Source organism: Chlamydotis macqueenii, chromosome W, assembly GCF_036417535.1.
Source record: "Chlamydotis macqueenii isolate bChlMac1 chromosome W, bChlMac1.mat, whole genome shotgun sequence".
NCBI classification, from domain to species: domain Eukaryota; kingdom Metazoa; phylum Chordata; class Aves; order Otidiformes; family Otididae; genus Chlamydotis; species Chlamydotis macqueenii.
This window is the reverse complement of record NC_141592.1, coordinates 37283329-37305733: the sequence shown is the minus strand read 5'-3', so window position 1 is coordinate 37305733 and position 22405 is coordinate 37283329. Positions and strand designations below refer to the sequence as shown.

Below are 22405 nucleotides of genomic sequence, written 5' to 3'. Positions count from 1 at the left end.
AAGATGTGAAGGAGCTGAGCGGGGGCAGAGAGGGGGAGGCGCGAGCCTTGTGGGCCTTGCAGGCCTCACCCTCTGGCCTCCCGCCAGGCAGCCGACTGGGCCCAACTCGGCCCAGCCTGGCTGCAAGAAGTGAAGAGGAGATGAGAAGCGAATAAGATGTAAAAAGGATCCTGAGAGGCGTCTGCCAGCCTGTTGTGAGGAACGGCTGCAGACACCAAGGTCATTGAAGAAGGAGGGGGAGGAGTAACGTGGCTCCTGGCCAAGATTCCCCTGCAGCCCGTGATGAAGACCATGGTGGAGCAGGTTGTCCCCCTGCAGCCCATGGAGGTCCACGGAGGGGCAGAGATCCACCTGCAGCCCGTGGAGGACCCCATGCCAGAGCAGGTGAAGGCCTGAAGGAGGCTGTGGCCCATGGAGGGCCCGCTGGGACAGCTGTTCTGGAGGGACTGCACCCTGTGGAAGAGATGACCCACGCCGGAGCAGTTTCACGAAGGACTGTGGCATATGGGAGGGACCCCACGCTGGAGCAAGGGAGGAATGCGAGGAGTTCTTCCCCCGACGATGACACAGCAGCGTAAAACAACGCGTGATGAACTGACCGCGACCCCCGTTCCTTTTTTCCCCCCTGTGCCGCTCGGGGCGGGGGGGGGGGAAGGTAGTAGAGATAATGTTAAGCCTGGGAAGAGGGAGGGGTGGGGGGAGGTTATCTTGTTCCCTGTCTCATTCTCCTGCTAGTTTTAGAAATAAATGAATAGTTTTCCCCAAGTCGGGTCTGTTTTGCCCGTGACGGTAACTTTAAGGATTTCTCCCTGTCCTTATCTCAAACCTTGAGTCATTTTTCTTATATCATCTCCCCCCATTCTCTCGGAGGGTGGGGGAAGTGAGAGAGAGACTGCGTAGTCTGGTCCCGATCGGGGCTGAACTACGACACCCCCTGCAAGTAGCAGGGACATCTCCAACTAGATTAGGTTACTCAGAGCCCCATCCAACCTGGCCTTGAATGTCTCCAGGGATGGGGCATCCACCACCTCTCTGGGCAACCTGTTCCAGTGTTCTACCACCCTCAGGGTAAAAAATTTTTTTCTAATATCCAATCTAAATCTACCTCCCTCTATTTTGAAACCATTACCCCTAGTCCTGTCACAACAGGCCCTACTGAACAGTCTCTCCCCATCTTTCCTGTAGGCCCCCTTGAAGTACTGGAAGACCTCTATAAGGTCTCCCCGGAGCCTCCTCTTCTCCAGGCTGAACAGCCCCAACTCTCTCAGCCTGGCCTCAGAGGAGAGGTGCTCCAGCGCTCTGATCATCTTCGTGGCCCTCCTCTGGACCTTCTCCAACTGGTCCATGTCCTTCTTATGTTGGGGGCTCCAGAACTGGACACAGGACTCCAGGTGGGGTCTCACCAGGGCAGAGTAGAGGGGGAGAATCACCTCCCTCGACCTGCTGGCCATGCTCCTCTTGATGCAACCCAGGATGTGGTTGGCCTTCTGGGCCGCAAGGGTGCATTACTGGCTCATGTTGAGCTTCTCATCCACCAGCACTCCCAAGTCCTTCTCCTCAGGGCTGCTCTCAATCCATTCCCCGCCCAGCCTGTATTTGTGCCTGGGATTGCCATGACCCAGGTGCAGGACCTTGCACTTGGCCTGGTTGAACTTCATGAGGTTGGCACAGGCCCACCTCTCCAGCCTGTCAAGGTCCCTCTGGATGGCATCCCTCCCCTCCAGCGTGTTGACAATACCACATAGCTTGGTGTCATCGGCGAACTTGCTGAGGGTGCACTCTATCCCACTGTCCATGTTGCGTACAAAGATGTTGAACAGGGCTGGGCCCAACACTGACCCCTGAGGGACACCACTCGTGACCGGTCTCCACTTGGACATCGAGCTGTTGACCACCATTCTCTGAGTGCGCCCATCCAGCCAACTCCTTATCCACCGAGTGGTCCGTCCATCAAACCCATGTCTCTCTAGTTTAGAGAGAAGGATGTCATGCGGGACAGTGTCAAATGCCTTGCACAAGTCCAGGTAGATGATGTCCGTTGCTCGTCCCTTGTCCACTGATGCTGTCACCCCATCATAGAAGGCCACCCAATTGGTCAGGCACGATCTGCCCTTGGTGAAGCCATGTTGGCTGTCACCAATCACCTCCTTGTATTCCATGTTTCTTAGCATTGTTTCCAGATACAGCCCGTCCTGAGCAGTGATCACGGAAACAAAACTGAGCAGCAAGCAAAGGAGCAAAAGGGAGCCAGCAAGGTAGAGGGAATGATGCCAGCAAAACGGGGGAGAAAGATAGATGCCAGGAAGGCAGATACTCGTCCTGGCCAACCCCCACTTATATACTGAGCATGACGTTTATGGCATGGAATACTCTCTTTGGCCACTTTGGGTCAATTATTCTGTCTGTCTTTCTCCCAGCTTCCTGCATCTGCAAATTAGCGAGACTTGGAAAGCAGGACGGTGTCCTTGGTCTCATTCACAACAACTCTTACCATCAGAGTGTTTTTATCAACATTCTTCACACACAAAATCCAAAACATACCAGCTACTGAGAGGAAAATTAACTCCATCCCTGCCATAACCAGGACAGTATCCACCCCTTATTCCATACCATCTACGTCATGCGTATATATTTATATATATATGTGCGTGTGTATATATATATACACACGCAGATGTAACTCCTTCAATCTATGGGCTATCCCTCCAAAGTATGCTGAATTCATTTAGTCCGTCACTTTGGGCTCCATCTGTCGTAACAGTCTTTCAGGACAGGAGAGATGGTATGCAGTGAGGGGTTGTTGCATGCTGCATCTGGAACTCACAGTTGGTACATCTGGCGTGTCTGGTGTATCATGTCCATGGTCTGTGAGTTGAAGATGTTTATCTTGACGAAGTTGTTTGGCGTCAGTTCCTGTTCCACCACCGTTGCATCTCTCAGTTTCATTAAAGCTCATTCTTCACTGATCAGGGTGCTCCTTGCTACAATACCTTTGATACTGTCGTAGTTCAGGCCCAATCGGGACCAGACTGCGCAGTTTCACTCTCACTCCCCCCACCCTCCAAGAGAATAGGGGGAGAAAATATAAGGAAAACGGCTCGAGGTTTGAGATAAGGACAGGGAGAAAATCCTTAAAGTTACCGTTATGAGCAAAACAGACTCGACTTGGGGAAAACTGTTCATTTATTACTAAAAACAGCAGGATAATGAGACAGAGAACAAGATAACTTCCCTCCACCCCTCCCTCTTCCCAACCTTAACATTATCTCTACTACCTTCCCCACCAAGCAGCACAGAGGGGAAGAGGGAATGGGGGTTGCGATCAGTTCATCACACATTGTTTCACACCGCTGCTTCATGGTCGGAGGAAGAACTCCTCGCATTCCTCCCTTGCTCCAGCGTGGGGTCCCTCCCATATGCCACAGTCCTTCGTGAAACTGCTCCGGCGTGGGTCATCTCTTCCACGGAGTTCAGTCTCTCCAGAACGGCTGTCCCAACGGGCCCTCCACGGGCCACAGCCTCCTTCAGGCATCCACCTCCCCCGATATGGGGTCCTCCACGGGCTCCAAGTGGATCTCTGCTCCTCTGTGGGCCTCCATGGGCTGCAGGGGGACAGCCTGCTCCACCATGGTCGTCACCACAGGCTGCAGGGGAATCTTGGCCAGGAGCAGCATTACTCCTCCCCCTCCTTCTGAACTGACCTTGGCATCTGCAGCTGTTCCTCTCACAAGTTCTCCACTACAGGCTGAGAGACGCCTCTCAGGATCTCTTCACATCATCCATCTCATCTCCTCTCCACTTCTTGCAGCCAGGCTGGGCTGAGTCGGGCCCAGTCGGCTGCCTGGTGAGAGGCCAGAGGATGAGGCCTGCAAGGCCCATGAGGCCTGCATCTCCCCCTCTTCACCTCTGCCCCCGCTCAGCTTCTTCACATCTTCTCTCCTCTCTCTTTTTTTTTTTTTTTTTTCTGTTTTCCCCTACTTAAATACGTTATCGCAGAGGCGTTATCACGGGACATTCTGCTACCAATCGGCTCGGCCTTGGCCAGCAGCAGGTCAGCCCTAGGCCCGGCCGAGTCCACTGAACAAAGGGGAGCGACTTCTAGCAGTTTCCTACAGAAGCTACCATCTTAGGCCCCCCCCCTCACTAAACAAAAGCACAACAGATACGACAAATAAGAACTATAGAAATGATTATATACAGTTCACATTATTGGCTATTCTCACCTAAAATCAGATCTCCTTGAGGTACACATCGGACTTCCCCATCCTCCCGCATCACCCACCAAGTACATCCAGGTCCTTGAGCAAAAGCAGTCCCACGGGTGGGTTTGCCTTTGCCCAGGGGAGGAATAACCCAGACCGTCTTTCCTAACATATTCCTTAGATGCACTGCAGGGACTTTATCACCCTCTACGGTATGTAACAGTTCTGACTGGGCAGGGCAGGCTCAATTGGTGGATCCCTGAGTGTTAACTAACAAAGTGGATTTGCTAAATGTTTGTCGCAATTTTTGAAGGTTCCACCACCCATTGCTTTCAGTGTAGTTTTCAGCAGTCCATTGTACCGTTCAATCTTTCCAGAGGCTGGTGCATGATAGGGGATGTGATATACCCACTTAATGCCATGCTCTTTGGCCCAGGTGCCCATGAGGTTGTTTTGGAAATGAATCCCATTGTCTGACTCAATTCTTTCTGGAGTGCCATGTCACCAGAGAACTTGCTTCTCAAAGCCCAGGATGGTGTTTTGGGCAGTGGCATGGGGTACGGGATAGGTCTCTAGCCACCCAGTGGTTGCTTCCACCATTGTAAGGACGTGGTGCTTGCCTTGGCAAGTTTGTGGGAGTGTGATGTAATCAATCTGCTAGGCCTCTCCATATTTATACTTCAGCCATCATCCTCCATACCAAAGAGGCTTTAATTGCTTGGCCTGCTTAATCGCAGCACGTTTCACATTCATGTATAACCTGTGCAATGGTATCCATGGTCAAGTCCACCCCTCGATCACGAGCCCATTTGTATGTTGCATCTCTTCCTTGATGGCCCGAGGTGTCATGGGCCCACCTAGCTAAAAAGAGTTCATGCATGTGTTCCCAGTCTAGGTCCACTTGCAAAACTTTGATCTTAGCAGGCTGATACACTCATTTGTTGTTTTGGTGTTCTTCTGTGGCTCGACTCTTGGGTACATGGGCATCTGCTTTTACAACCAGTTTCTCTAGCCGGGCAGGAATATCTTGCCACAGTGTGGCAGCCCAGATGGGTTTGCCTCTGCACTGCCAGTTGCTCTGCTTCCATTGCTTTAACCACCCCCACAGGGCATTTGCCACCATCCATGAGTCAGTGTAGAGACAGAGCTTTGGCCATTTTTCCTGTTCAGCGATGTCTAAAGCCAGCTGGATGGCTTTCACCTCTGCAAACTGACTTGATTCATCTTGGCATTCGGTGACTTCAGCAGCTTTCCACTTCCGATGTTTTCCTACAATACGACAAGACTCATCAGTGAACAGGGCATATCGCCTCTCATTGTCTGGTAAGTTCTTATATGGTGGGGCTTCTTCAGCACGTGTCACCTCTTCCTCTGGTGGCATTCCAAAATCTTTGCCTTCTGGCCAATCTGTGATTACTTCCAAGATCCCTGGGCGACTGGGGTTTCCTTTTCGAGCCCGCTGTGTGATCAGTGCAACCCACTTAATCCATGTAGCATCAGTTGCATGATGTGTAGAGGGGACCTTCCCTTTGAACATCCAGCCCAGCACTGGCAGTCGGGGTGCCAGGAGGAGCTGTGCTTCAGTACCAATCACTTCTGAAGCAGCTCGAACTCCTTCAAGTGCTGCCAGTATCTCTTTTTCGGTTGGAGTATAGCGGGCCTCAGAACCTCTATATCCCCAGCTCCAAAAGCCTAGGGGTCAACCTCGAGTCTCCCCTGATGTTCTTTGCCAGAAACCCCAGGTAGGGCCATTCTCCCCGGCTGCGGTGTAGAGGATGTTTTTCACATCTTGTCCTGTTCGGACTGGCCCAAGGGCTACTGCATGAACAATCTCCTGTTTAATTTGTTCAAAGCCTTGTCATTGTTCAGGGCCCCATTTAAAATTGTTCCTGTTTTGGGTGCCTTCATAGAGAGGGCTTACAACCATACTGTAATTTGGAATATGCATTCTCCAGAAACCCACAACACCCAAGGCAGCCTGTGCTTCCTTTTTGTTACTTGGTGGAGCCATAGCTGTTATTTTGTTGACCACATCCATTGGAATGTGATGACATCCATCTTGCCATTTTATTCCTAAAAACTGGATCTTTAAAGCAGGCCCCTTGACTTTGCTTTGTTTTGTGGCAAAACCGGCTTTCAGGGGGATTTGGATTATTTTCTCCCCTTTCTCAAAAACTTCTTCTGCTGTGTTGCCCCATACAATGATGTCATCAATGTATTGCAGATGTTCTGGAGCTCCACCCTTTTCTAATACAGTCTGGATCAGTCCATGGCAAATGGTGGGGCTGTGTTTCCACCCCTGGGGCAGTCGGTTCCAGGTGTACTGGACACCCCTCCAAGTGAAAGCAAACTGTGGCCTGCATTCTGGTGCCAGAGGAATGGAGAAGAACGCATTGGCAATATCGATGGTGGCATACCACTTGGCTGCTTTTGACTCCAGTTCATACTGAAGCTCTAGCATGTCCGGCACGGCAGCACTCATTGGTGGTGTAACCTCATTTAGGCCACGATAGTCCACTGCCAGTCTCCACTCTCTACTTGATTTTCTCACCGGCCATATGGGACTGTTAAAGGGTGAGCGGGACTTGCTGATCTGGCTCTCCATTTGACGAATCAGCTTGAGGATGAGGGTTATGGAGTCTCAGTTGGTGTGATATTGCCACTAGTGCACTGTGGTGGTAGCAATTGGTACCTGTTGCTCCTCAACCTTCAGTAATCCCACAACAGAAGGGTCCTTTGAGAGCGTGGGCAAGGTGGCCAGCTGTTTATTCTCCTCCGTCTCCAAAGCACCTACACCAAAAGCCCACCAGTACCCTTCTGGGTCCTTGAAATACCCCCTTCTGATTCTATGCCAAGAATGCAGGGAGCATCTGGGCCAGTCACTATGGGGTGCTTTTGCCACTCATTTCCAGTCAAACTTACTTCAGCCTCCAATACAGTCAGCTGTTGGGATCCTCCTGTCACTCCAGAAATACAAATGGGTTCTGCCCCTTTATAGCTTGATGGCATTAGGGTACACTGTGCACCAGTGTCTACTAGAGCCTTCTACTCTCGTGGGTCTGATGTGCCAGGCCATTGAATCCATACAGTCCAATAAACTCTGTTGTCCCTCTCCTCTGCCTGGCTGGAGGCAGGGCCCCTCTAATCCTGTTTGTAGTATTCGCTGCTCACTTCCTGGGAATATGAATTAGAATTCCCTTCCATAGGATCAGAGGTAAGATCAGCCTTTCTGTTCCATCTAGGGAACTGTCCACTGGAGACGGGAGCAGCAATTTTCCTGGGAGAACCTCCCTTTGCAGTAGTTTTTCGCTGCAACTCACGTACCCGTGTCTCTAGGTCTGAGGTAGGTTTCCCCTCCCACTTTCTCATATCCTCTCCTTGGTCATGCAAGGTAAACCACAATGTACCTCGCCGTGTGTACCATCTCTCTTGAGCAGGGAAACGTTTACTCCTAATAGCTGAAATACTGCTCTGTATGGGTGGGGAGTAGGACCTATCCTATTTTAACTGCTGGACCTCCCGAGACAGTTTCTCCACAGCTGAGACGAGGGAAGAAGAGAGAGTGTCTTTTTATATTGCCGGAGCTGACTAGACAATTCATCCGTTGTTGGGTCCTCTCCCTCTTTCCATAATTGCCAATGAATTGGCATACGATGATGGTACACTCTGTAGAAACTTCCGCCACATGAGCCGTGTGCACTGGACTTCATCTGGATCTTGGGGTGACTCCTCACTGTCTAGGTCACTATAAATGGCTTCCAGCACAGCTAATTCCCTTAGGTACTGGATACCTCTCTCTATGGTGGTCCACTTGCCTGGGTGATAGGTAACATCTTCCTTAAAGGGATATCTTTCCTTCATACTTGACAGGAGTCGCCTCCAGAGGCTGAGACCTTCTGCGCCTCTTCCAGTCGCTTTGTTGATGCCCCCTTCTGTAGAAAGAGATCCCAGCTGTTTAGCTTCCTCACCCTCTAATTCCAGGCTACTGGCCCCATTATCCCAGCATCGAAGCAGCCAGGTGACAAGGTGCTCACCTGGACGACAGCCGAAATCCTTTCGTATATCTCGCAGCTCGCTCAGGGATAGGGATCGGGTGGTTTCAGTCTCGTTTATGAGTTCCTCTCTCATGAGTTCCTCTTCTTCCTCCTCTGCTTGTGATGGTCCTGGTTTTTCCTCATCCCTTACTAAACGAGCTGACTTTCGCTTCCAAGATTTCTTCTTCTGTACAGGGGCGACTGATACTGACATGGGTTGGTTCTCTGATTCAGCTGCAGTGCCAGTAGCTAGAGTTGGAGCAGCCACAGTGCCTTGTTGCTGGGGCTGGAGTAGCCACAGTGCCAGTAGCTGGGGCTGGAGTAGCTGCAGTATCGGTCGGTAGATTTTTCCTCCCTTCTTCCTGAGGGTGCTGCACAACATTAAGCAGTGTTTGGTAGATACTAGCCAGTGCCCAACACAAAGCAATAAGCTGTACCTCTTTAGAATAGCCATGGCATTTTCCTTTCAAATATTCGATCACTTCATCAGGATTCTGTAGTTGTTTGGGAGTGAAGTTCCAGACCACTGGAGGTGAGAAGTTGTCTATGTATCTGCCTGTATTCTCCCACATACCATGCCACCCCTTCCCCTCCAGCCTCAAGGCAGATCTCTGGATGATTTTTTTAAATAGTTGTTGAATCCTAAACAAAATCTGAAACCCATTCAGGAGACAGAGCAGTAGGAGTATGCTGGCTTGCACATCCCAAGGATATTCGAAATTCTCGAGAGCTGATGTGACTCGCTCAAAAGAAAAAGGGAAGGTAAAGGAGTATGGGAAGGTACCCTCCTCTGACTTCCCCATTGATTGGTTCTCTGGGGAGAAAAAGAAAAATGTGCGATTATTAATAATTCTTACCAAATGGCATCCAAAGTACGGAGTTGCCAGCAATGCCGAAAACAAGGACCAGACTAATTTCATGACCAGTGATGTTACCATATTATAAGCCAGTAGTGCCCAGTACAATAAAATGAGAATTCTCATCCATTTCTGACAAATGATAAACAGCATCAAAGGAAATATGTGATGCAACTTAGGACAGACATAGCACAACTCTGCGAACACATAGTACAATATTGTGACCAGGGACCCTTAAATAAAAATAATGAGCACTTGTAACAACTTTAACACACTCTAGTCAGATCTGTCGTTACCTCAACTCTTTCAGCCCCACGTTGGGCACCAAAATGACTGTGATTGTTTAGCCTGAATTATGACACAGTTTCTCGCTCACCCTCCCCCTCCCCAGCGGGATGAGGGAGAGAATTGGGAAGGAAGGAAAACTCGCGGGTTGAGATAAAGACGATTTACTAAAATAACTAAGGGAAAACTACAATAATAACAGAATATAAGGATATTAAAAATATACAAAGTGAACAATATGTGTTTTCTCACCACCCGATGTCCCAATGACCGATACAACCCGTCCCGAGCAGCGATCACGGAAACAAAACCGAGCAGCAAGCAAAGGAGCAAAAGGGAGCCAGCAAGGTAGAGGGAATGATGCCAGCAAAAACAAGCAGGAAGGATGGATGCCAGGAAGGCAGATACCCACCCTCGCCTGCCCCCACTTATATACTGAGCATGACGTTTATGGCATGGAATACTCTCTTTGGCCACTTTGGGTCAATTATTCTGTCTGTCTTTCTCCCAGCTTCCTGCATCTGCACATGAGCGAGACTTGGAAAGCAGGACGATGTCCTTGGTCTCATTCACAACAACTGGTATCATCAGGGTGTTTATCAACATTCTTCACATAGGAAATCCAAAACATACCAGCTACTGAGAGGAAAATTAACTCCATCCCTGCCAAAACCAGGACAAGTAGTGAGAGGAAAAATGAAGGGATCAGCTCTCTGATAAATTTATGATGTCCTATAGAGCAAATTTTCCCTGAGTTAAACCAGTGGATCTGGAGAAACTTGCAGTTTTATCAAATAGCAGAGTTTAGAACTTATTTTTAAATAAATTAAACTTATTTTTAAATAAATTTATTTAAATCAACTTCTTTCCTTAAATAAAGGATTTTTCCTACATAAAGTATATTATTATTCCATATTCCAGGATAGGCCACATTCAAACACGAATCACAGCTAGCTCTTCTAAATATATAAAATCTCATGATCTCAGGGCAGTAAATACAGAAATGAGTTCCAGTTTTCCAGGAGAACTAGTAATCTAGTGGACTAGAGACAATAGAGTATAGTTTTAAAATCTGGGTTCACAGAAAAGAGATTTTCATGACCTTTGCAGAGCTCGTTAAGTAGTTAGTATAAAAGGAATGACAAAACAAAGAATGGTATTTATTGATGCTTGAACAAATGTCTTTTCCGTGTTAACACGCTAAAAGTCTAAGAATTACATGATTTCATATAACTTCTGTAGATCTATGGTGGTCTATAGAAGTGTGGGCTTTTTATATAGAGGGGTCTTTTTTGTGTGTATTCCCAGATGAAAACAGAAAAGACTCTTAGGACATGATTTCCTCAGTTCAGCTAAATTAATGAATTAAACACTGCTATGTTTCTAATAAGCTAAATTAAGTTTTGACAATTTTTAAGCTATCAAAGATCGAAATTATTTTCTGAGTTATCGTTGGAGACTGAAAAGCTACAGAGGCAATGTATGACATAAAAAATTAATTGAAAAAAAAATATTTTTAGAAGCAAAGCAGACCATTCATAGGCCAAAATAATTGGAGAAGAAATGCCAGTTTAAATCATTTTGATCAGAGTTAACATATTTTGCTTAAATATATATATATATGATTGTAAAATGTGAGTTTGTAACAGGATTGGAGATAAATTTCACTAGTATTTAGAACTGCAATATTCTTTCCACTTTTACTTTTGAGTGAGGAATTTCACTAGTGCACAATATATACATAATATGTATCATATATATATAAAAACACATATATAATGCATCTATCTTTATGCCTTAGGAAAAGAATATTTTTCCATTATTTTACTTGTTAAGCAATTTTTTTTCTTTGATAAATGAAACCACATATAAAAGAATCATTGAAAAGTCTCTTTGTTGAAACTGACATCTTAAAATATTAACATTAATAGAATTTTAAAAGCCTATATTTCATAGGAGGTTTACTTGATGGGTTTTTACTGACTGAGTAAGACAATAAATAGAACTAATCACTTTATTTTTAAGGTCTAATTCATTTATCTATCCTATTCAGACAGGTAATTTGTAATCCTCTTAAGAGAGTTGTTTACATTATTGATTCTTGTTAATTAGAGAAGTAAAAGGTTATTTTCAAATAAAGTGTATTGCTCCTTTTTTAAGCTTCTGAATTCTAAAGGTCATATTACATCTTAATAAATTATTCAGTTTAGCTGCAACTAAAATTTTTAGTGTTTTAAAACAATAGGAATATAGGAAACTTTGTTATCCTTAAGTTGTCCTAGGTAGAATAGATTAAAGTTGTTATGATTGTTAAAAAATATTCAAGTTGAAGTCTGTTGTGTTAAAATTACATTAAATACATTAATATAGAATAGATACTTTTAGTGTGTATTCCTTTTGTGCTTGTATACGGGTATGTAGATGCAGGCCTATATGCTCATGTTTTGAATCTGAACAAAATACATCTGTAAAATAGATGAGTATCCAAAGACAGAACTTCTGCAGCATTCATCAGTGTGCTCTGACAAATTGATACACTTTCTTTTGATGTGGGCCAAAAATATGAAATTACATGAGGCCACAAAGTTCAGAATACTTTAATTCTTCATGGAGGCAATTATCTGAAGAATGTATTTCATTTTTACATCAGAACTATCTTTCTGTTCACATCTAGGCATGTTTCCACTTTTCTTCCAGCACTTTGAGTTCCTTTTTCACAGGCTTAGTCCTACATGGCTTACCATGAAGTCTGAAAGAAAACAATGTTGAGATCAGAGCATTTTTTTTCTGCATTGTGTAAAAAAACATATAAAACATTTAGTCGCCTGATTTTTTTTCATTAGCATTCAGCAGTCCGGAACAATTGGGAATGGAGCAGAGGAATAATATGAACTCCTAGATAGAATTAAAATTTTATTTCCACGGGAAGTAAAATCTCCAGAACTCATTGTTTATTTGGAAACTAGAGAAAATAACATAGTTATCTTCTGTGCCAAAATTATTTGCTCTTTGTATTATATCTGTTCATGCTTATTCACAGATATGCATATATATTTTTTTCTGTAGATAAAAAACCTTTTGAATATAAAGCATCAGTACTAAGAATCATTTGCATAACGAAAACCTGGAGCTTTTTCCTCTGTGTTAAAATGGATGGTTCATAACAGAAATGGGAGTTTGAATTATTGTATACCCATTTGTAGATGTAAACATTACTCTTGGTCATGATTGCTGACAAAGAAGATGGACACTTTTTTTCAGTGACCAGTGTCAAAACTGATCAGAAAAGGGCTTTTTTTCATCGACAATTTTATTTTAAAAAATTTTCACCTGTTTTTCTCAAAAATATATAGGTATTTATGAAAAATTGTTTATTCCAGCATTCATGATATTTCATCAAAAAACAGTTTAACAGTCATTTTTTATTTAAAAAGTAATTTGGCAGCAATTTTTGGACCATGTTCTCTGACCACTGTTTGGATCACATTTTTTTTACAATATTTTTGTGATTTAATGGTTGTTGAACAAATTTATTTCAGTGGATTTCAGCTGTCATTTGATCTATCTGTCCCTCTTATGGATACATAAAATTGCAATATATTTGGAATGTTGCAACTTGAAGTTGTTGGAGAGGTTAGAGTTCTTCTTTAAGGTGTTTTAAAAATATAGTTCTCAGCTACAGAGATGTCTCCCCAGTCTTCTACCAGCAGTTCTTTTCATCAGGTTGGTCTGCAGAAAGATTGAAACAAATGAAGAGAATAAAGGAATCATTCTTGAGCTCTTTATGTGTTTGAAGTAGTCTCTTACTGCGTTTGAGTTATTCATCACAATACAATGGTTTGTACAACCATTACAATTCTCTCTCAGCTACTTATAGCTGCATGATTATATTTCATACTGATGGCAAATAGAATCATAGAATCATGGAATGGTTAGGGTTGGAAAGGACCATCAAAGGTCATCTAGTCCAACCCCCCCTGCAAGGAGCAGGGACATCTCCAACTAGATCAGGTTGCTCAGAGCCTCATCCTACCTGGCATTGAACGTTTCCAGGGATGGGGCCTCCACCACCTCTCTGGGCAACCTGTTCCAGTGTTCTACAACCCTCAGTGTAAAAAATTTTTTCTTAATATCTAGTCCAAATCTACCTCCCTCTATTTTGAAACCATTACCCCTAGTCCTGTCACAACAGGCCCTACTGAACAGTTTCTCCCTGTCTTTCCTGTAGACCCCCTTGAGGTACTGGAAGGCTGCTATCAGGTCTCCCCGGAGCCTCCTCTTCTCCAGGCTGAACAGCCCCAACTCTCTCAGCCTGTCCTCATAGGAGAGGTACTCCAGCCCTCTGATCATCTTCATGGCCCTCCTCTGGACCCTCTCCAACTGGTCCATGTCCTTCTTATGTTGGGGGCTCCAGAACTGGACACAGTACTCCAGGTGGGGTCTCACCAGAGTGGAGTACAGGTCACCTCTCTCAACCTGCTGGCCACACTCCTTTTGATGCAACCCAGGATGTGGTTGGCCTTCTGGGCCGCAAGGGCGCATTGCTGGCTCATGTTGAGCTTCTCTTCCACCAGCACTCCCAAGTCCTTCTCCTCAGGGCTGGTCTCGATCCATTCTCTGCCCAGCCTGTATTTGTGCCTGGGATTGCCATGACCCAGGTGGCAGGACCTAGCACTTGGCCTGGTTGAACTTCATGAGGTTGGCACGGGCCCACCTCTCCAGCCTGTCCAGGTCCCTCTGGATGGCATCCCTCCCTTCCAGCGTGTCAATGGCACCACACAGCTTGGTGTCATCGGTGAACTTGCTGAGGGTGCACTCTATCCCACTGTCCATATTACCAACAAAGATGTTGAACAGGGCTGGGCCCAACATGGACCCCTGAGCAACGCCACTCGTCATCGATCTCCACTTTAAATAATTAAAGTGTTTCCAATTTTGAAACTGTATTTACTTTTTTACATAGTGGAGGACTTGACACTTACCCTATTTCCTCTTATTTCCCAACCTTACATGTAGCAGCCCTATTATATTTCCTGCCAAGAAATTTGCTACAGAGTCTTTCTGTGCAGCCAGACAGTGCTGCTACTTAAATAATTGCTGTAAGTCTTATTTGGAGAATGGAGATATTCTACCACACTAATTAATATAGACTTTCAGACAGAAAAAAAAGACTCAAATGCAACAAGTTTGTCAGGTCAAATAATGGAATGCACCACTGTGGTGCTAAATCACTTCAAAAATATTAACCCCTGCTTTGTGATCTTTGGAGGTGGGGGGACTGAAGCTCTCTTGTGTCAGTACCCTCTCTTCATCTGCAGTTATCTCTGACCAAATCCTCTCTCACTCAGATAACCATCTCTTACCAGCATAAACAGTGTACTGGTTAAACATGGCAAGGTTTTGGCAGTGGGGAGGAGGAGGCTGCCTCTGTGGGAAGAGGTCAGAGGCTACCCTGTGCCAAACACAGCTGGTTCCAGTTGGCTCCCCAATGGCCCCACTGCAGGCCAAAGCTGAGCTAATCAGCAAAGTTTGTGGTGCCTCTGTGATAACATATTTAAGAAAGGGTAAAAAAAAAAAAAAAAAAAAAAAAAAAAAAGCTGGATGGAGAGAGGAGGAGGGAACAAAAAGAGTAAGAAACAGCAGAGGGAACACCAAGGTCAGAGCAGGAGCAAAATGGTAGAGCAGCAGCCATTCACTGCAGCCTTTGGAGAACCCACCACAGAGCAGAAGATATTCCTGAAGGACTGCACCCCATGGAGAACTCGTGCTGGAGCAGAGGAAAAGTGTGAGAAGGAAGGAGCAACAGAAATAAAACATACTGATCATAACCCTCACTCCCATCTCCATTGTGCTGCTTGTGAGGAGGGGGAGGAGGTGCACAGAGTTGAAGAGTCTGAAGAGGAGTGAAGTTGAGCCTGGGAAAGTGGGGAGGAATGCTGTTGTTTAAATGTTTGTCTTTTTTTTTTCCCCACTACCTGAATCAGTAATTAAATATTTAATTGACAATAAATTAAGTTAAATTTCCCTAAGTCGAATCTGTTTTGCCTGGAGGGTACTTTCATCCCCATCCCGCTGGGGGCAGGGGAGTGAGAGAGCCGCTGGATGGCAGTTTGGCTGCTAGCCAAGACTAACACAGCACACATAGATATATACACAGCACAAGTTCATAATTAAAAAGATGCATCTGTGTTTACCTCACCACCTTATCTCTCATCATTTCAATGAGGTTCAGTCCTTCAAAATCTGTGAAATCCTAATTTTCTTAACAGAACCTATTTAAATTATTAATAATTTTTGAGGAAAAAATAACTACATTTTTTGTTTATATGTTACAGCATGTCAAGTAGATGCCACTCTAGTCAATCATAAAGACATTTAGTTATGGGTGAAATGATCCACTACTGCTTCTGTATTGTTTCAGATTAATATTGTACCCAGTCTTTTCTCTTGGAGCACTATTTTTATTAGCTGAGAAATGCTGCTTTTCCCCTCACTGGATACCAATTGATACAGCTTTTTTTAGCCCTTTTCAGCTATTTCTCAGAATTTGACTTTAGAGCCAAACTATTCTAAATTACGCCAATTATATTATTTCTGTAATTGAAGTAATGGCAGATTTTTCCAGAGCAACAGAGATCTTGGGAGATGGTAAAAACAGTGGTTCTGCTGCTCATTTTCCTTATGCCAGGTGCATAGAGAGCTAAGGAGATTACAACAAGCTGTTACTGCTGTCAAAAGGAGGTTGCTGTGAAGGTTGGCATGACTGCTGTGAAAGGCTGTCAGCCACTGAGAAGCCTTGAACCAGCTCCAGCTGCACATTTCTGTACATTAGTTATTCAGAAGTTTCTGTGTGCAGCCTTTTCCAATGCAGCTGAAATAGGCCTTTGCTGGAAGCAATTTAGTGAGGTAGAGCTGGCTTATAAAATCAAAGCTAGTGCTTGAAGGAGCTATTAAATACTATCTGCTCCTCACTGCTCCTGCCCTCTCTTCAAAGAGCCATACTGTCTTACTTGATTTGGCAAGGCTTCCTTCACATTGCATCTGATATAAGGTCAGATCCCCAATGCAGGCCTTGCCCTATATTCCTTGTTATCCCATCCTTATTTCCAGAACTAGTTCATATTTCTTTAGCTGTACAAACAGCTAGTTTAGTTAATGTGTCTGTAGGAAACAGTTTTTCCCTTGGACGTTAGTTTAGGACTGGAAAAGGGAATCCAGAGAGGTAGTGAAATCTCCATCCTTGGAGGACTTGCCTAGACAAAGCCATGACTGACTTGGTCAAAAGGAAACTGCCTAAATATTTAATTTACCACTTACCTATGAATTGTAAATGAATCAGTTAAATTTTACATTTCAGTAAGGAGGTGGAAAGCATGAAATGGATCTGTTTATCAAAGAAAATTTAATTGCATGGATTGATTTAAAAAAAATTAAAAAATATTTTCACAACTGCATAACTTTGTCTCTCTTTTTTTTTTATTCCAGAATCGAATGGAAGAAAGCAAAGCACTCTTTAGGACAATTATCACATATCCATGGTTCCAGAATTCTTCGGTCATTCTGTTCTTAAATAAAAAAGATCTCTTAGAGGAGAAAATTATGTACTCCCATTTAGTTGATTATTTCCCAGAGTATGATGGTAAGTATATTGCCACCAGAGCTCACGCCCCATTTACACTGCAGTAATAACAAAATGTAATAGCCTTGCCCATTTTTTACTTAGAGGATCTTAGGACAAAGATTATCACCCATTCTTCATTACACCCGTTTTCTTCTTTACAAATTGTACTTAGTACACCAAATGGTTAGTCTGTAGTTGAATGACTTACTGGTAATGTTTTTTAAAAAATTATATAAAAAGGAAAATATTATTAAAAATAACAATTTTTAATATTCCAAATTTGTTAAGTCAATGAAGTCTTGTGGGGTTTTATAGACTCCTAGGATTTCATTTTATACCTCCATTAATTGTGGATAGGATGGCAGTACCTTTCATGTGAAATTATTTATTCTAGATGAATAACATCATATTAGCAATGGACCTTATTCTGTCCTTGTTCATAAGTTGGGGTGAAGGTTTGAACTAAAGTATAAAGCTAAAATTACATCAAAATACATTTCTCATTTTTACACAGTGTCTCACATAGTCTTTTTTATTTTTTTTGTTTTATTTTTGTTTGTTTCTTTTTGTTGTCTTTTTTTTGTTTAAGGCTGGATGTCTGAACAGAAGTGTCATAAATTCTCTGTGACTGTCGGAGAAAACAGTATCACTCCTCCTGCCCTTTCATTATACCATTTCTTTTTTTGTTTCCTTTATTTTCATTTTATGTTACTTATATGAAGTTTAATGTGCTTGTCCCAGAAAATATGTGGAACACAGCCGTTTCTAAGGAAGCTGTACTTTCAGAAAGTTCTCCTGAGGTAAAAAGATGTGGAAATCTTTAATCATCTGACTCTAATTCTGCAGATCTTGCTGGACTTAACCCCTTAGACAAGGTTATGGTTTGATTAGATTTCTTGTGGTGGAAAGATGAGGTGGGTTATAGTGGGTCCTATATAAAAAGCACTACAATTTGGCTTATATAGTCTGTGGCTTGTACAGGTCACACTGTGGTCCCCTCTGCTGTTCCAGCAACCTGTTTGGAGATGTTGAAGATGGACAGATTTGGAGAACTGATCAGAATTAGGGTTTTTTCAGCTGGATCACTCCTCCCGTGCAGTTTCCTGTGTGGTAGTACAATGGAGAAAGTAGCATAGGGATGAGAAATGCTAACCAGGATGGCAAACAGGACTGATTAAACTAAGCAATTGTACTGCACAGAATGTCATAACAACATTGGATGAGAGACTGAGATGTGCTCAAGGTATGCTTTCACAGCTAATACTAAAAGACTGACTCACAGACTGGAATGAAGAACTGGGAGAGGGGAAAAAGACAAAGATGGACCACACTTTGGAAGGAAAGAAGAGAAAAATATCTATCCACAGGAGCACTCTTCCTTCCAGAGTCTTCAAAGAAAATAAATTATTACACTCACCAAGTTAATGTAGCCAAGCCAAATTGTAGTGCTTTTTATGTAAGACTTGACTATCATATGGAGAGACCCTTTGAAGACTGCTAAATAGGGAGCAATGGACAAGAAATCTGCTGATTTGTATTATAATTCTTTTCCAAGATTATTTAGATCATAACCACTTAGAATCATAGAATGGTTAGGGTTGGAAGGGACCTTTAAAGGTCATCTAGTTCAGATCCCCCTGCAAGGAGCAGGGACATCTCCAACTAGATCAGGTGGCTCAGAGCCCCATCCAACCTGGCCTTGAATGTTTCCAGGGATGAGGCATCCACCACCTCTCTGGGCAACCTGTTCCAGTGTTCTACCACTCTTGCTGTAAAAAAATTTTTCCTAATATCCAATCTGAATCTACCTCCCTCTATTTTAAAACCATAACCCCTTGTCCTATTGCAACAGGTCCTGCTAAAGAGTTTCTCCCCATCTTTCCAGTAGGCCCCCTTGAGGTACTGGAAGACCACTATAAACTCTCCCTGGAGCCTCCTCTTCTCCAGGCTGAACAACCCCAACTCTCTCAGCCTGTCCTCATAGGAGAGATGCTCCAGCCCTCTGATCATCTTCGTGGCTGTCGTAGTTTAGCCTCAGTCGTGGCCAGACTACGCAGTCTCTCTCTCACTCCCCCCACCCTCCGAGGGAATAGGGAGAGATAATATAAGGAAAAAGGCTCGAGGTTTGAGATAAGGACAGGGAGAGTTTCTTAAAGTTACCGTTACGGGCAAAACAGACTCCACTTGGGGAAAACTATTCATTATTAAAACCAAAGCAGGATAATGTGAGAAAGAGAACAAGATAACCTCCCCCCATCCTTCTCTCTTCCCAGGCTTAACATTATCTCTACCACCTCTCCCACACCGAGAGGCACAGAGGGGAAGAGGGAATGGGGGTTATGGTCAGTTCATCACACTTTGTTTTACGCCGCTGCTTTGTCATCGGAGGAAGAACTCCTCACATTCCTCCCCTGCTCCGTTGTGGGGTCCCACCCACAGGCTGCAGTCCTTCAATCTGCTCTGGCATGGGTCATTTCTTCCATGGGGTGCAGTCTCTCCAGATTGGCTGCCCCAGCAGGCCCTCCATGGGCCACAGCCTCCTTCAGACATCCACTTGCCCCAGCGTGGGGTTCTCCACAGGCTGCAGGTAGATCTCTGCTCCTCCATGGACCTCCATGGGCTGCAGGGGAACAGCCTGCTTCACCATGGTCATCACCACAGGCTGCAGGGGAATCTTGGCCAGAAGCAGCATTACTCCTCCCCCTCCTTCTCCACTGACCTTGGCGTCTGCAGCCATTCCTCTCATAAGAAATTCTTCACAACAGGCAGGCAGACACCTCTCAGGATCTCTTCACATCTCATCTCCTCTCCACTTCTTGCAGCCAGGCCGGGCCGAGTCGGGCCCAGATGTCCGCCCAGTGGGAGGCCAGAGGGTGAGGCCTGCAAGTCCCACAAGGCTCGCGCCTCCCCCTCTCTGCCCCCACTCAGTGTCTTCACATCTTTTTTTTTTTTTTTCTGTTTTCCCCTTCTTAAATACCTTATTGCAGAGGCATTATCAGGGAACATTCTGCTGCTAATTGGCTCGGCCCTGAACAGCAGCGGGTCTGTCCTAGGCCCGGCTGAGTCCACTGAACAAAGGGGAGCAACTTCTAGCAGTTTCTTACAGAAGCTACCACTGTAGCCTGCCCCCTCACTAAATAAAACCAGAACAGTGGCCCTCCTCTGGACCCTCTCCAACTGGTCCATGTCCTTCTTATGTTGGGGGCTCCAGAACTGGATGCAGTACTCCAGGTGGGGTTTCACGAGAGCGGAGTAGAGGGGCAGAATCACCTCCCTCGACCTGCTGGTCACGCTTCTCTTGATTTGTGTTCTTCTGAGAATCACAGACTTAATTTAGATTTAACAGGATTGTTATATATAATTTAGGTAATTGTTTTGTTAGAACGTTAACTTTTTGCAATTGAACAGCTTCAACTAACAAGCATGTATATTTTATTATCACTAAAGTAAATGAAATTCTATTGAAGACAGTGTCAGACCAGTTTAGGATGTAAATTGATTATGCTACGTTTTCAAAGAACATACTTAAGTATAGTTTAAATATAGTAGATATAGACTGAAAATTGGACAATTCTATTACCTTTAAAAATATTTGGTAGTATAAAGCAACTATTTCTTCAGTTGTTCATTTTGTGTGGTTATAGGTTATCAATTTAATCTCTCAATTTTAAATATCTTATGGAAGATAGAAGATAGTCAGCAGGAAAAGAACAGCTCTTGTATGATCAACTTCTGGAAGTTCCTTCCATTTTTATTTTTTAATGGTTCCTACTGGGAAAAAATAGTATATGATAGTACTTATTAGTAAAAATTTTTCCTTCTTCTCTTATGCAAGGGTCACAGACTGTCTTCTGTTTTCTGCTCCTAAGGTTCCCCTCCTAAAGCAGCCCAAATATTTAATTGGCTTTAGAAAAAACTGACTTTCTCTTCTTAATTATCAGGACCACAACGGGATGCACAAGCGGCACGAGAGTTCATCTTGAAGATGTTTGTAGATCTGAATCCAGACAGTGACAAAATTATCTACTCCCACTTCACATGTGCTACTGACACAGAGAATATACGCTTTGTCTTTGCTGCTGTCAAGGACACAATCCTACAGTTAAACCTGAAGGAGTACAACCTGGTCTAACTGTGCCTAGGAGACCCTCCAAGACCACCTTTTCATGATTGAAGATACACAAGAGGGACTGTATTATCTGTGAAAACAAATTGCATAATACTAATTTATTGCCGACTTGGACTCTGTGAATGTCCACAGAGTTTTTAGTTAATATTATAATTTTATTTAAACTATATGGAGAAAAACCAAAAGATGTTGAAGTACATTCATAGTACATTTTCTTATTTTTTTAGGGAAAAACCTTGTGACTCGATGTGTTTTAAATTCTCAGTCGTACGCTCACAAAGGATAACAGATTTTTTTGCCATTGAAGCAAAATCAAGCTGGTTTCCCCTTTCCCTGACCCTTTCTCTCTCCCTCCTTCCTCCCTCACATTTTTAAAGGCACAATGGCCATTTTCCCAATTGCGTTCCTTGGTAAAATATTTTCTGTTCAGTGATTTGGTCAGGAAAAATGCTGTTGTCAGAACTGAAGTTATCAGTCATTCAAATTTTACAGAATGTACTTTCTTTGAAGGATCAAAAGTATTGATACTGTGATTTTTAAATTCTTGACATGGATATTTTCATTCTGTCTTCACTTCTGAGGCTAGAATATTGGGATTGCAAAATAGAAATAATTGTGTATGGATTTAGAATTTAACCATACTTTCACAGTTCAGAAAGATGCACAGAAGACAGTAATGAAATAATTAAAGACACAAACCAGGGATGTTCATGGAATATCATAAAATCTCTTTTTAGTTGTCATGTGCCATTATTTTCTCTTTTCTTTATTCACATATGCCAAACAGAAATGTCATAGACGCTACACTTTCCCCAGTGGCTGCAGCTTGAAACGGTGGTGGTTGGTGGTTTTTTTTTTCAGTTGTGTGCATTTTTTTCTTAAGTTAGAGCTTTTTTAAAGTGTGTTTTTCCATAGTAGAAAAAATATTTTTGTTGTGTAAAATCTTGCCAGATCTGGCTTTTTATAGAACCAATACTTTTGAAACGTAAGATACCAACTGAAATGCCAAACTGATGATTGAGTCAACTGACAAATGATAAACAAACATAGTTTTGGCTAATATGTTCCCTTTTTTAGATAGTGTTCAATTTTCTAATGCCAAAAACAAGTGTGAGTGTATATGCTACTAGGTATATGTGTATACAAGACAGCTTAACTCTCTCCTTACGTCAGAGATGGCATGAGATTGCATACAATGTTTTCTGTAATATCAAAGCATCTTTGTACAGCATGAAATTATTGGAGTGATCACATTCAGAAACTCTTCTTGATAAGGT

General features: G+C 43.7%; 1 protein-coding gene across 1 annotated transcript in view; it reads left to right on the top strand.

Annotated features, from left to right (window-relative positions):
• LOC147596674 (guanine nucleotide-binding protein G(q) subunit alpha-like) overlaps window positions 1-21131 on the top strand; it is a 205711-nt gene extending 184580 nt beyond the window's left edge. The window contains exons 6-7 of the mRNA XM_086769728.1: window positions 16864-17017; window positions 20941-21131. Of these exons, the coding sequence (XP_086625854.1) occupies window positions 16864-17017; window positions 20941-21131 (345 nt within the window). The remainder of the gene's footprint in view (window positions 1-16863; window positions 17018-20940) is intronic.
• Window positions 21132-22405: the final 1274 nt, after the last annotated feature.